Here is a 14,312-nt window from a genome sequence, read left to right as displayed (position 1 = left end):
AACACAATGTTTATAAATGGACCTCTTGTCACACTGAAGCATAATGGACTATTCAGGTATGGAGAAGGTGTTAACGATAAGGTACATGCTGCGGCTAATGGGGTGCTAATGACGGCACACACACACACATACACACACATACATACACATACACACACACACAGAGAGAGACGAATCCAAGGAGCGTACAGTACTATAAATGTTAGTGCACATTGATGACATATGGGTTGCACATACAACGTAATGAAGTGAATGGAAAGATGCACACTTCCTTCATTGTTCTAAAGACCCAGATTAAAATTCGGCCACAGCCTCTAGTGTATGATTTATCTGTGGTGTGTGTGATTTGGGTCATCAGTATTGAGGCTGAGTGCTATATATATATGCAGGACCTAAGGCTATGCAGACTGTTTGCTAACCACCAGGCCCCAGTCCTCAAACAACAGTTTTTACCCCAACTAGAGTCTATGATGATACTACAGTGTAGGGTACCTTGAGTTTATTAAAACCCCAAAGGTCCAAAAAGCAAACAAAAAAAGATAAATGAGGCAAAGCCACATGGCCCAAATATGTTTGCATTACATCCATAAATCTTTGCATGAAGACATCCCTCGTCCTTCTGAGGAATCCCAATGTTTTTAAGTTTTCTTTCATGTTTGAAAATCCAGTTACAACTGTCTATACATTAATAGCTACATTGTAAACACTTGGTACTAAGGTGTAGTACAGATAAAGATAAAAATGTGCAGCCTTTATTTGTAGTCCAACCTTCCAAACTTACTATTCTTAAAGTCTAACTCCGTCATATCTCAAAAGATAGACATTTTTAAACTCAGTTTAAATAGATCTTTCTAAGGATGCTGACCTCAGAGCTAGCTGCAAATAAATGTAAGTAATCAAAAAAACACACAAAAAAGGATGATGCTTTTGACTCCAGGATGCGCCTGAGAATCATCAGTTTTGAAAATAATCCAGTTATAGTTTTCTGGATCTGGATTCACTGCAAACTAGAACTGCTAGAAGCTAATTTGGCAAACTTTCAAAAGTGAAGTAAATATAGGGTAAACTAAAATGGACATCTCTATAGCTCATAGCTTGACAGACTGAATCTAGCATTCCTCCTGTTTATATCACCCAAAGCATTTTATACTCTTATCATTTATATTTCTACAAGAGTAACTTTCTTTTCTGTCTTCATTTCATTTCAGAAAGACGTTTCCCTTATTTTCCTCTATGAATTTGAATTTGTCACTTAACCTTCAATGTTTGATTGCACCTGTCTGTTTTTTTGAAGGATGATTTTATTTAGTATGCAGGCCATCTTTGAGTGGTTTTGTTTCCTTATGCTAAACCACACTAGGGAATACTCTGATAGGAGACTGTGACACAACCAGAATTAACCAACAGATTGAAACTGCCATCTTGTTGCCTTTGAAATTATGATTTAGAAGACAGAAGCCAGCCATTCATAATAGTTGGCCCCCTTAAAGTGAATTTGGTGTTCATGATAAGACAGCAATTAGATGGAATTAGTTTAATTCAATTTTCAATTCACTTCAATTTTATTAATAGCACCAAATAACAACAATAGTCACCTTAAGACGATTTATATTGCAACATAAAGACCCTACAATAATACAGAGAACCCCAAAAATCAGAAAACCCCTATGAGCAATCGCTTGGCAACAGTGGGAAGGAAAAACTCCCTTTTAACAGGAAGAAACCTCCAACATACACAGGCTCAGAGAGGTGCGTAGATCTGCCAAAGCTGGTTGAGGGTGAAGGGAGGAAACTGAGTGTAAACTGAAACTAAATGTGTTCGAATTGGCAGTTACATGCAGTCTGTTTCCATCTACATCCACAGAAATTCACATTTATTACTTAGGTTCCAGAGTCTAGCCAGAACGTCATAGGTTTTAACAAATATTCAAAAATTCCTCTACAATGACACTGTTTATGGATCTGTTTTTACATAGAACTATAACCAAAATACAGTCAGATGGCAACCAACCAGCTGAAACAAGTCCCCTATTCCACAGAGACGCATCACAGATGAGATGCACTCACCGACTCAGCTGACTGAGATTGTTTGCAGTGTGTTTGCAATTAGTCTAGAAATCATATGGAAATAACTATTGAAGCCCTGTCAATCTGACTGAAAGAACTGGGCAACCAGCTGATCACTGCAACTATTGCAGAGAAATTCAATGCAACCACCAGATTTGCCTAGTCACAGTGAGGTTGCCATCCATATTTCACTGTAGTGTACGTTAACCACTAGTTTCGCCGAATGTGTATTCCCTAATTGGTTGCTGTGTCAAATATGTTGAAATGTGAAAATGACTGCAAAGAGATAATGCAAAGAGGTTTCTGGTGCTGTACCAAAAACTGTGACGCAGTGAAAGTGTGAGAAGCACAATGCAGATGAGGAGGTTTTTGGTGCAGCATCCTCTTTGAGACACAGTTCAGCCAAGGATCACCAACCGGTTGGATATTACATATTGTTTCCTTAGTGACGTGTGGATTTGCAGAGGTCACTGACCATTTCTAGGCCTGTGTGACAGAGGCATTAGCCTATGTAATGGGATGTAGTGCTTCTGGGATTTTTGCAAGTGAGTATTTTTTAAGTTAATCACTTCTACCCTTTGTGATTAATTGACTGTGAGCTTGTTGTAAGGTCACAGACCCCATCAGTAGCAAGGCGCTCCTATAGGTGACACTAATAACTCAAATAAAAGGCAATTTCTGGCCTTTCAGATATATAGTCTATATTAAATCATAAACTGAGGATCCCTCTCTGCCATACTGCTATTGTTGTGTGTGACACAATGACTGCGTACCACAGAGGTGAGCAGTGTGATTTGTCTTAAAATGCCTCTGCTTGTCCATCTACAAAGCTAATGACTGTATTTTTTTTGCTGCATGCTACATCATGCAACGTCATCATCATGTTTGTCCTCCAGAACTCAAGAGCCATAAATCTGCTAAGAAATCACAGAAATAAATGTGCTCCTTGTAACAAGACAGACCTTGCCTGACAATCCGTGTGATTTGAAATTCTCTCCTATATCATAATAAATGTATAGGATTTTTTGATTGCACTATAAACATGACCTGCATATAGATTATTTGGCATGTATTTAACAGCTCCAACCCAGCAACACACCCCATACCTCTAAGTCTCCTTATTCACGAAACTGGTAAAAAAATAAATAAATAAATAAATACATTTGAAACACTCGAACTGATGCGGGTTTTTTTGTTTTTGCTTGTTTTTTTCAAATCTATCGGAAAATATTTCGCATTTAAAATGCAGTTTCCCGGGCCACGTTATTAATTCATAGGGAGGAGCTTTCAAATGTTCATTTAAAAGAAACCAAAATCGATCAAGTCAGGTAAAAATTATGCCTGGAAGGGGAAAGTAAACATATATGGAGTCTTCAGGGGCAGCAAAAAGATTGTGTGTACTCTACCCACGCTGTTATTTTATACATGAAAAGGTTGCAAAATGTCTTTTTAAGTCATTTTGGGAGAAGCTGCTGCACATTTGCAATCTGAGCGCTGAACCGCTGCTGCACTTTTCCTCCGTCCCCGAGAGGTCTAATAAGCAGCAATCAGAAGGAGATGAAAGTTCATTTTTAACACATTTTAAACCAATTTGCTTCTGTTGCGTACCTTATAAGATGAAACCATCCTGCCGTTACAAATTCAGGGCAGCTTTTAGCCTGATGTGCTCACCTTTTCCACATTGTTAGGATCCCCTAATGAATTCATTACTTTCAGTAACCAAAAAGGTCTGACTTCAGTAACAAAATAATCTTGTTCTGCTCACACATTTCTTCTCTCCTGACTGTAAAGATCAATTTTATAAGATGTTATTTCATCAAAATAAAGCTTTAGTGGGATCATATTGGTGTCATCAATTTCAAATCACTTGTGTTTCCTCACAAACCTGGAAAATGTTCTTTTGTCTTTTGTTGTATAATCTGCATGATAAAAACATCTTTAAAAAATGAGTTGTTGCACAGTATCTCACAACTGAAGAACAGAAAGCTCTGCTGAGTCTACCCCTATCTCAATGTCGCTTTGCCATTTTCAATTGCATCACTTTGCGTGGGCGACCGCGTGTGCACTTGCATAAGTGCGTGTCAGTGCGTGCCGAGGTGGGTGTTTGTCTGCGAGTGTGTGTTTTTACGAGGCCGTGGGCGTTTCTATGAGTCTGAGGCTCTATGCATTAATGTTTGTTTTGTGGCCTAGCTGGCTTGAGGACAGGTGTGGGTGCCTGGCATTTCAAGAACCGATGTCAAAGACCTTTAGTTGTGTAGCTTATGTGTGTGCTGTGCGCAGAAGATCGTGTCGAGTCATGAATAAATGAAGTGACAGACAACAGAAGAGAGTGAGGAGAGAAGCATGGTGAGAGCGAAAAACGTCTGAGATTATCCCTTTACAAAAAAAAAAAAAAAAACATATTTCACAAAAACGATGTCAACAACCAACATCTGCAGGAGGGAGCTTGTGTTTTGCAGATTTCCTTGTACAAAACAGAGAAGTGAGAGAGGATTTGTTACTACAGTCACTATTTTAGTTTTTTCCTAAACATTTCTTTTAGATTAACTGATTTTTTGGATTTGTACATAAGGTCCCAAAATAAGGACAAATGGACACCAAGTTAAGTTTTCAGTTAAGGTTACATCACATATTACAGAAACTGAAATGCACTTCTTTGTCTTTCAGATTATGATTACACAAGTAGATCTCAGTATATTATAATATAATCACTTTTAATTTGGATGCTCATGGTTCACAGCACATGAAAATCTGAACTCGAGTATGCGAAATTATTAAAAATTATTATTAAAACTACTGCTGGCAGTCAATGGTATCCTATCATCCTTCATACCATACCATAGGTATACCTATGGTATGAATTTCAAATTCCCACATTGCCTTGTTCTTGTTATTGCATGCAGAAGATTTTCAGAAAACTTGACCTCTGACCTCTAACCTTGAGGTCAAGGTTACTGAGATTCAAACTGGCCCGAGATGTTTAGTAGATAGACCTATGGTATCAATTAAAAACTCCTAGGTGACGTTCTTCTTCAGTTATCTCATTCACAAACTTGGGTTTCCATATTGCTTGCCTGCCTACCCAGCAGGATGACAACAATACCTCAATCAACCTTATGACTGAGGGATAAAAAAGGATTTTTAATACTGAAATGAAAAGCATGATCATTTACACACTCAGCACTTGGTTAGGTTTTCATGAATTTCTGTATCAGTTTAGTTTGGCATGTAGTGGGTCAGCTTTTGACAGGTGTGCTCAAAGTCCATGTTGCTTCGAAAGTGGCCTTTAAGCTAATTTGAGTGGAGTCTTTCACATCTTCCTCCTGACAGTACCCATGGATTCTGTGTGAGGTCCAAGACAGATGACTTGGCTAGCAAATCATGCACAGTGATAACATGGTCAGAAAACCATTCTGTAGTAGATTTGGCAATGTGGTAGGGTGCTAAGTCATGCTAGAAAATAAAATCAGCATCTTCATTAAGGTTGAAAGCAAATGGCTGCATTGACTTTGGACCAACCACCACCAAGACCAGCACATGACATGGGACACCAGATCGGAGACATCTGAAAGATCACACTTTGCTTAAAAAAATTCGGATTCTGAGTTTCTTGACTCTTCCATCCAACCCTAGGACATTGATTTCCCAATGAGAAGCAAAGCTTATTTTCATTTTTAAAAAAGGACTTTGGACCACTAAGCAGCACTCCAGTTCTTTTTCTCCATATGCCACGATGCTTCTACTATTTTCTCTGGTTCAAGACTGGCTTGAAATTAAGAATGTGAAAGCTGTAGCTTTTTTTTCCTGAAGACGTGTGCTCGTGGTAACTCTTGATGCTCTGACTAAAGTTCTTGAATCCACTTTTCTCGACAGTCCTCTTGAGGGTGCAGCTATCCCTATTGATTACACATTTGTTTCTTACCACGCTTTTCTCTTCCGGTCAACTTTCCATTACCATGCTTTGATAGGCACTCTGTGAACAGCCAGCCTTTTCGGCAATGACCTTTTATGGTCATGGAGTTTTGCAACTGGGGTCAATTACTTTAATCAGCTGCTAAAATTCGACATGTTCGATTGTGCTTACTGGCATCGTGTCTTTTACAACAAAGTACCGTTGCATTTGTGTTATCAGTGTCTCTTCACTTTTTGTCACAAGGGATGGTGCTGGACAAACTGCCTTGGACTGTAAAGTGTTGCACTGTGCATATGGCACTGCTTAAGATGGTAAAAATGAGCCACGCTGCTACCCGTCTTTGTGGTAACATGTTTGCAACACCATTTGCAGTGTGTGCTACTTTGCTTCTTTGAAGGCCTTTAAAGAGGCTCTGATCCTTCTTTTCAAACAATGTCCTCATCTTTTGAGCCTTGGGCTGTGTCACTTGGTATTTCTTGTTTGACAGCAGGTTTTCATGAACATTTTTTGTTGTCGTGGTTCTGGGTCTTGGACCTGGTGTTTTTGTGTTTAGTTTGGAATTTTGTTACATCTTCATTGTTTTAGGCTTTGAGAATTTTTTTTATGTTCCTAGATTCTATTTATATATTTGCTCATTAGTTATTCTCATTCCCATATTGTTTTTCCAATGTATTATGAATACCTAGTTTAGTTTAGATAGGTTTAATAGTTCCCTTAGTGTTGCCCTACTGTCCTTAGTCACATCTCTGTATTTTTTTATGTTAGTATGCTCCATGTTAAGTCTGCCATGTCCCCATGTTTGTTTACCTTTTTTCCGTGTCAATCTTGTGTGTCTTAGTCTCAATATGTTTGTGCTTCCTGTTTTATTTTGATAGTCCCTCATCCCACATGCTTTATGTTCACTTTTGCTTCCCCTGTCTCATTATGTCTAATTTGGTCCAGCTGTGTTTCCCAGCTGTCTCAATCACCCTCCTGTTGTGTCAGTCTCCCTTTGTCCTTTGTCAGCACGTTCCCAGTGTTTCCCACTTCCTTGTATCTCGTTGTATTTTTCCAAGTTTAGTTAATGTAATTTAAAGTTTTCACTTCATTTTTGTATTTAATGCTTAGTCTTTTGTTTGTGGATTATCAGCCAAAGAACCACTCGCCTTTTGTTAAGATTATTCTGTCTCCAGACATCTGCATTTGGGTCCTCCACATCGGACTCAGTCTGCTCTTCCTGCAGACCTTGACAATTTTGTCAGTCATTCATTCCTAACGTACTTGTGTGTACGGCTTCAATAGAGCAAACATTAGCACATGTGCTGCTGCAGGCTGCTCCTCCTACGCTCTATGTCAACATAATCTGACATGGTTATAACTCTGTTTCCACCACATGACTGGTTTGGTGCTACTGTCATTATCAATGACCTTACTTTTCATCGGTCAAAACATGGATGGACAAGTTCTTTCGACTTTACATTTAACCCATCTTATATTTCTGTCAAGTAAAAGCTGTTTCACAATAATGATCTTTATTGTTTTATTGCCCAGACCTAGATACACAGTATTTATATTCACTCAAACATGATGAGAAATATTTGAATAGTCTGAGATACGAGATTCCTTTCATACAGCATCGTACAAACAGTGCAAATATTTCACATTGCATGTCATGGATGAGTTAATATTTAAGTTTAAATTTGTGAGTTAAATTACAAAATAAAATTTAAATTAACTCACGTGATATTCGGTCTTTTGAGACACAGAAGTAATGGTGGGAAAGTCATTCCCAGTATACCTTTCTAGCCTGAGGGTTATATGCATAACTGGTCCACTGTAATGTGAAACTGACATAAAAAATGTTTAAATAATTTATGAACACTCATAAATTGCTATTATTGTTTTGTTCATTTATTTATATTAACCCTACCTACAGACCCCAGAGGTACTTTTTTAATCATATGTGATTTAATTATATTACATTTCATGTATTTTTCCAAGTTTTCATCACTCTGTAAATCACTTTGTTCCCAGCTATTTTGAATCATTGCGTTCTCTTGTATTTTAATCAGTGTTTTATTATGTTTTAATACAAATGCATCTGCAGAAATCTTCTGAGACCCCAGTCAGAGCACCCAATTCTGCCTACACTGTAAAAAAAAATTCCATATTTAATGTTGTTATTTTGACATTTGTTTCAAAGTAATTTGATCAAATAATGTAGAACAAAAGCTGAGCAAACCCAAACTATCTAGTGACTGACCACTGAAGGCTTATTGACTTTCTTAACTTAAGTCAATACAGTATGTCATCTCATCAAAATATCACTGCAAAGCCTTCTGAGCTCTCTGGGTCCCGTTTTAATAAATGTAATAGACAAATTTATTGAGTTATGTTCATGGAGGGCCCTAATTAAAAGCATTGCACAGTATAAGTGCCTGCAGCATGTGGTGTTAATCGCCCTACATAAACACTGTTAATTTTTTCATCATGGACATATTGAACAATCCTAATTTGAACAGCCTTTATTATGACAGAAGATCGTACTCAGAACAAGTTTTCTATCTATTTTTGTGCTAATAAACAAATCCAAACCGAGACAGTAGCATCGGGGTGGTGTCTGATAACTTCAGTCTTGCAACAGGTGGTCTGGCCCGGATCTCAACATCACAGAGTCTGGGATCAGGCTCCATGATGGTGAGGATCAGACAGAAGACACTGAGACAGCCTAAACTCACAGAAGAGTCTCGGAAAAACATCACCTGCCAAGTGTACCGAGGAGAATTGGTCTTGTTGCAAAGACAAATATTGATTTGATTTAGGTTTCAAAGAGCTGCATGGCTTGGCTAAAATCTGAAGTTTGACGTAGTTCACATTTTTATCTCTCGCATGACTAGATCTGCTGTCATACAAGTGAATCATTGAATAACACAAACAGTCTGCAAGCATGGAAATCCTCAGATTTCGAGCATATACCCTATGGCACACCACAAAGGGTAAATCATAAAATCTGTTTGTACAACTAAAGCACCAACCTGCATCATCTCTCCTTTGGATAAACACACCGCGTCTGTGCGCAAAGACAAATTTAGAGAGTATATTCACCTGTCCAGCCAGGCCAGCAGGCTCTTGGCAGCGGTGATGAGGTCGACCACAGAGGTCAGCAGATCATTGGGGAGGCGCCGCGAGCTCCTGCTCTCTGATTGGCTGCTCCGACGCCGTCCGGAAATGAAGTTCTGCAGGTTCTTGGCTGAGGCGCCGAGCTTGTGAGCCAGAGTCCTGACGCTCTCTGTCTCCAGCCCTGAGTTCTAGATGTAAACAAAGATATAAACATGAACAGCGAACCTTCATGAATACAAATTATTTGTCAGCAGGTTTGCCAGCTTTTATTAAGATTTTGCTGCATATTGGTCAATTTTATTGTAAAAAAATAAGCTCCATTTTGTCTTTTATTGTCTTCCACGATGGAGGCGACTAAAATGATGGATATGAATGACTCACAATGACTAAAATGGTTGTTGGAATTATTCAGAGAACGCAGTCTGAGTGGGTGATGATGATGATTATCGTGACATTTATCTAGTTTTCCTGAGATTTCTTTTCTTTTTTGGAATAATTGTCTGAATGAATATGTGACCAGGCTGCTGGAAGCCATTTTCATCATCTGCTCTGCCCTCATGTTAAAATCTGCTTGTAGGAACTTTAATTCAGATTTATTGACTGGAGATGTCAGAGATGTGGAGCAAACAGCACACAACGCAGAGAAGACAAAAGCACTGCACAGAGAAGGGTGACAAGTTCAGTTCAGTCGAGAGTGCTACAAAAAGACTGTTGTTTTGCGCTGCGTTAAATTCGGTTTCACAGTATGGATCTACCCTTTAATGTGCATACATGGGAAGTCAGAAGCAGGGAGCGCAGCAGGAAGAACCTCACATAGCACAGAGCAGAGATTAATGACAACACATTCAGCACAGATTCAGTCAGATACAGTGAGAAAAGGAGGAGCTGGAGTGGAGGGCGGGCTGAAAACTAAAGCAGCTAAAATAGCCACACCCATCAATTGGGTGTGTAGAAGGGTATCAGTGGGCTGGCGCTGAGATGACATGGATAACTTAATGGTCTGGCTAAACTAACAGTTTGCCCAATTTACTATTTTGGTATTTGAGGAAATTATTTTTCTTCTTTTTAAGATGTACTTTTGCTAAACTGGTTTCATTGTGTTTCAGGTTTCATCTTCCTTATAATCTTATATCTAAAAACAATGCTAATCATCTTAAGTTGACTTTATTTTTGCTGTCCTCATTTGAATGACTTATTTGTAACTCATTTTTTATGATTCATATATTGCCGCCTTAGTTTCAGTGTTGCTTGCTTTGTACAGCTGATGTTGATGTTCTGCCAGATATTCCTTAAAAAAGGAGGTTGCTAACCCTGAATCAATTTTTTCTAATAAACATAAATTCATGTTTCTCAAGCCAAAAAAGTATTCATTGCATTAATTTCGAACTCCGAATGTTCAAAACGAGGCTATTTGTTTTTACTTTGAGATAGGGACAATTAGGAAATGCCAGGGTTTAACGGAGGACACTAACACATTACTGGCAGTGGCATACATTAAAGCTGCAGCTGTAGAGACTGCTAATGAGAGCTCAGCACTACAGTGAAGCACAAAGCAGAACACACAAACTCACCAGGGCACAGAGCAAGTCGACAGCCTCCAGAATGAGCTCCTGGTGTCCGATGCGAGAGACTCCCAGCTCCTCAAGTTCGGCGTGGCTAATCCTCAGCAGCCGCTCCCCACAAACACCTCCGCGCTCAAAGACACACACATACTGTTGCAAGCAGTCGTCCAGACCTGCAATAGACAAGCACATTATCAAGGTTGCTCGCAAGAGACACATTCACATTTGTTCCAAAACCTACTACTGGGATCACAACCTTCACCTTCAGCCTCTGGATTCCAATCAGTTTAAATGGTCAAAAAGGGACCCAAACAAGAAGAAGTGCTAAAGTTTTTAAACACCTGGGACTCTCCAGGAGCTTTTAGAACTGAAGATAAGAGCACCTTTCAGATAAGAGGTCTTCTTGAAGAATCTAAAAAGAAGTACAGGTGCCTTCAACACAAGCGCTTCAGACAACTTAAGACCTACTTTTATGGGTTCGAATAGCTTCCTAATTATTGGCATGAATTTAGCTGTAATACATTTTAGAGTGATGGGATAAAAATAATGCAAACACATTTATATACACCTATTCTTCATAACTGAATTAATATTACATGTAAAATTAAATGTGCATGTTTTTAACCCCCATCTAGAGAGTTTTGGCTTGAATCACAATTTCAGAGATAATGGATACAGAGATGTCTGCCTTCTCTTAAAAATAATGGAGTCAAAAAAGCACTTTGTCAAAGTGCCAAGAAAAAATAAATCAATTAAAAGATGATATTTGAAAAATTTCACTTTTATTCTAAAGAAATTAATAAATAATTTAAAAAAAACATTCACTTTCATGTGACAAGATTCACAGGAACTTTTATCCTTCTGCCAAATCACACGCATCAGAAGAAAGCGTGCCTCTCCCTGTGCTTGTCAGATGGCAGGATGGCTTCCCCCTCTCAGCTGTAATGCTAGCTAGCTGCATGCTCCTGATATACTTAGAGGAGGGCTACCTGCACCAACAGTTTAAATATCTGTTTAATTGTGGGTGTGAACTGTCCCTTTAAGTCAGTTCTGTATGTTTTTAAATGATAAAATTTATTTGGTCAACATAAAAATGTATTCCGCTTTTTACTTCATACTATATTTCATAATCTTTAATCTATTTTAGTAGCTTCATTTAGTTTCCATTCTTTACAATAGCATTTTAAACATGTATCTTACTATATTTCATTTAATCTCTGTGTGTGTGGCCATGAACTCATCGTACACAAGCAGGAGCTGAAAAAACAAACTTGACATCCCATATTGTGATACCATATGATGCCTAGCAACCACGTACCATCACTTAAATTGACCCATTAGTAGGTTTTATGCACAATAAAATGATAAAATATATATATTATAATTTATGCAGTTTTATAGTATGAATGACATTTCATTTGTATCAACAAAACTTCAATTATGCATGATATCTCATGATATTATCTTGTTGCCTAGTGACCAAACAATAGTGCCCTTATCATATACCGCGTATGGGTATCATATACCCATACGCGGTATATGATAAGGGCTTTTATTATGAAAGGAAGGGACAAAGGGTGGTCGCACATGCGTCAGCATTCTGTAATTACCAGGCAGGGGTAGCATTGTGTTGTTAGTATTTAGCTCATCACCTTACAAAGTAATTGTAGGTTTTGCACCAAACACCTAAATGTGTCAGAGCAAATGTCACTTTATACTTTTTAAATATTTATTTTATTTTTAAATAAAAAATAAAATGCTGTAATGTGCAGAATTATTTGGCATTATCGTTACAGAAAATGAAGTCACATCCTGTCTTTATTTATTATTATTTCTTCCTCTCTATTGTCATACTGTGACTTTTCTGCTCACTCATTTCTACTGCTGGATACTGTCAGTAACCATAACTATAAAGAGCCTATAGATATATATAGTGATATGATTAAAGGCTATATTTATGGGAATTATGGGAGTACACAGAAGGTAGTTTGAAATTATTGGCTGTAGACTCTCAGGAAACTCTCATCCCAACGCTACCATCACTCTTCATGGCCTGCCGACAGCTCAGACACTCTTCAACACGTTTATTCCCCGATCAATAACCGCACACGTTCCCACTTAAAATTATAGGTTTTGGGCTGCACTCCAGAAGCCCTAAACAGCTTTCTTTGCCACACTATCAACGGTGGTTTCCTTCTTTAAAGTCTGTCAGTAGGGAGCACAGATTTCTTTTAGTCTGCACAGAAAAATGCAATGCCAGTTTTTCTACTGCTGCTTGTTCCATTTTGTTTGATATAACACAACAGCTGCTGTGTCATGTTTTTGAGACGTTTTAGCTTGTTCGCAGTTTTGTACATTTTGCCTGTTTTAAAACAAGTGCAGCAAAAGGTAAAGTAGGAGACAGAGCTTGGTTTAAGAGAGACGGGAGAGCCACAAAAGGCATTTTGGGACTCGGTTTGTGTATGTGTTAGTTTCAAAGCTGTTTTACTAAGAAATGAAAGGGAATGGAGAGGGAAATGAAAGAAAGAATGAAACTGTCTATTTGCCTCTCCACCTCAGTGCTAACAGGATATATGGAGGTGATTTTCTACTCTGAAATCTCTTAGATTCAGTGAGTTCTTTTCCACAAGTGAAAGGCCTGTTTTACATCTTCCTGAATCATTTCAAATGCAGTGGGGCAGCACGGCGGTGCAGTTTTTAGTTTCTGAGTTTGAAGCTCCTGCTTAGTTGGGTCCTTTTGGTGTGGAGCTACAGCCTATGTCGGTCTCCTCTGGGTTTCTTCCCAGTCTGAATGCATGCTTGTTAGGTTAATTGATGGTTCTAACTTGGCAATGGTTCTAGATGTGAGAACTGGAGACTTGTCTAAGGAATATCCCACCTTTCACCCTGTGTACCTGGGATAGAGTCCAGCATCCCCCTGTGATCCTAAGTTGGATAAGATGTTACAAAAAAATGATAAATTGTTGGATGTAAAGGCTTAATTTTTAACTGCAATGCAGTTCCAGACATTCAGTGTTTGGCATTATTTTCTATACAGTCTTAAATGTATCTGCTGTGAACATTAAAGCTAGATTATAGTAGAATTTGTCAAAGATATTTTTTACATACATCATCTACAAGTTAGAGCTGCAATATAATTCTGTGGAAAATGAAACCCTGGCTATATACTAGAACATCAGTACTGCCTGGGTAACTGTGGTTTTTTTGCCCTAACAGCTTTCTTTCTCTGAGTTTCACTTTGGCAGCTGTGACCCTTGATATTCAGGTTTTACAAAAATGAGGTGATTGTTAGCTGCAGGTCAATGAAAGAGTTGCTCTCAGAAGATTGGTGTGCATATTTGGCTTAGCACAGATTTTTAAACCAGACACAACCCTCCCATTTATCCAGGCTCATAACCAACAGGGGTTGCATGCTAGCGTGTGAACCAGTGACCTTTCGCTTGTGAGGTGAATGTTAGCAAAACACAACCCCAACCTCATGAACGGGGATCACCAGCTAGTGTACTCTCACTGCTAGTGCAGTCTCAAATTGGAGCGTTGCATGAGGAAGGATGTCTGGTGTAAAGTCAAACAATTCGATTATTAACTTCACAGGAAAATTGTAATTAAGTGAACAAGAAAAGTAACAACAGTCACGAGGTGGGAAAACTCAAAAATCGATGAATCATGTT

The 14,312-nt window shown here is 38.5% G+C and overlaps 1 protein-coding gene across 2 annotated transcripts in view; it reads right to left on the bottom strand.

The window, feature by feature from the left end:
* The window catches only part of cnksr2a (connector enhancer of kinase suppressor of Ras 2a), an 89,548-nt gene that overhangs the window by 50,392 nt on the left and 24,844 nt on the right, over window positions 1-14,312 (bottom strand). For both annotated transcript variants that reach the window (XM_086306720.1, XM_086306721.1), the window contains exons 2-3: window positions 10,651-10,814; window positions 9,065-9,267 (exon numbers count right to left, since the gene is read on the bottom strand). In XM_086306720.1, the coding sequence (XP_086162846.1) occupies window positions 9,065-9,267; window positions 10,651-10,814 (367 nt within the window). The remainder of the gene's footprint in view (window positions 1-9,064; window positions 9,268-10,650; window positions 10,815-14,312) is intronic.

Source organism: Aulonocara sp. 'chitande type north' Nkhata Bay, linkage group LG9, assembly GCF_057382095.1.
Source record: "Aulonocara sp. 'chitande type north' Nkhata Bay isolate Kocher_YH1m ecotype deep benthic linkage group LG9, A_spYH_male_GT1.1, whole genome shotgun sequence".
In the NCBI taxonomy this organism is placed as follows: Eukaryota; Metazoa; Chordata; class Actinopteri; order Cichliformes; family Cichlidae; genus Aulonocara; species Aulonocara sp. 'chitande type north' Nkhata Bay.
This window is presented reverse-complemented; position numbering and strand designations above follow the sequence as displayed.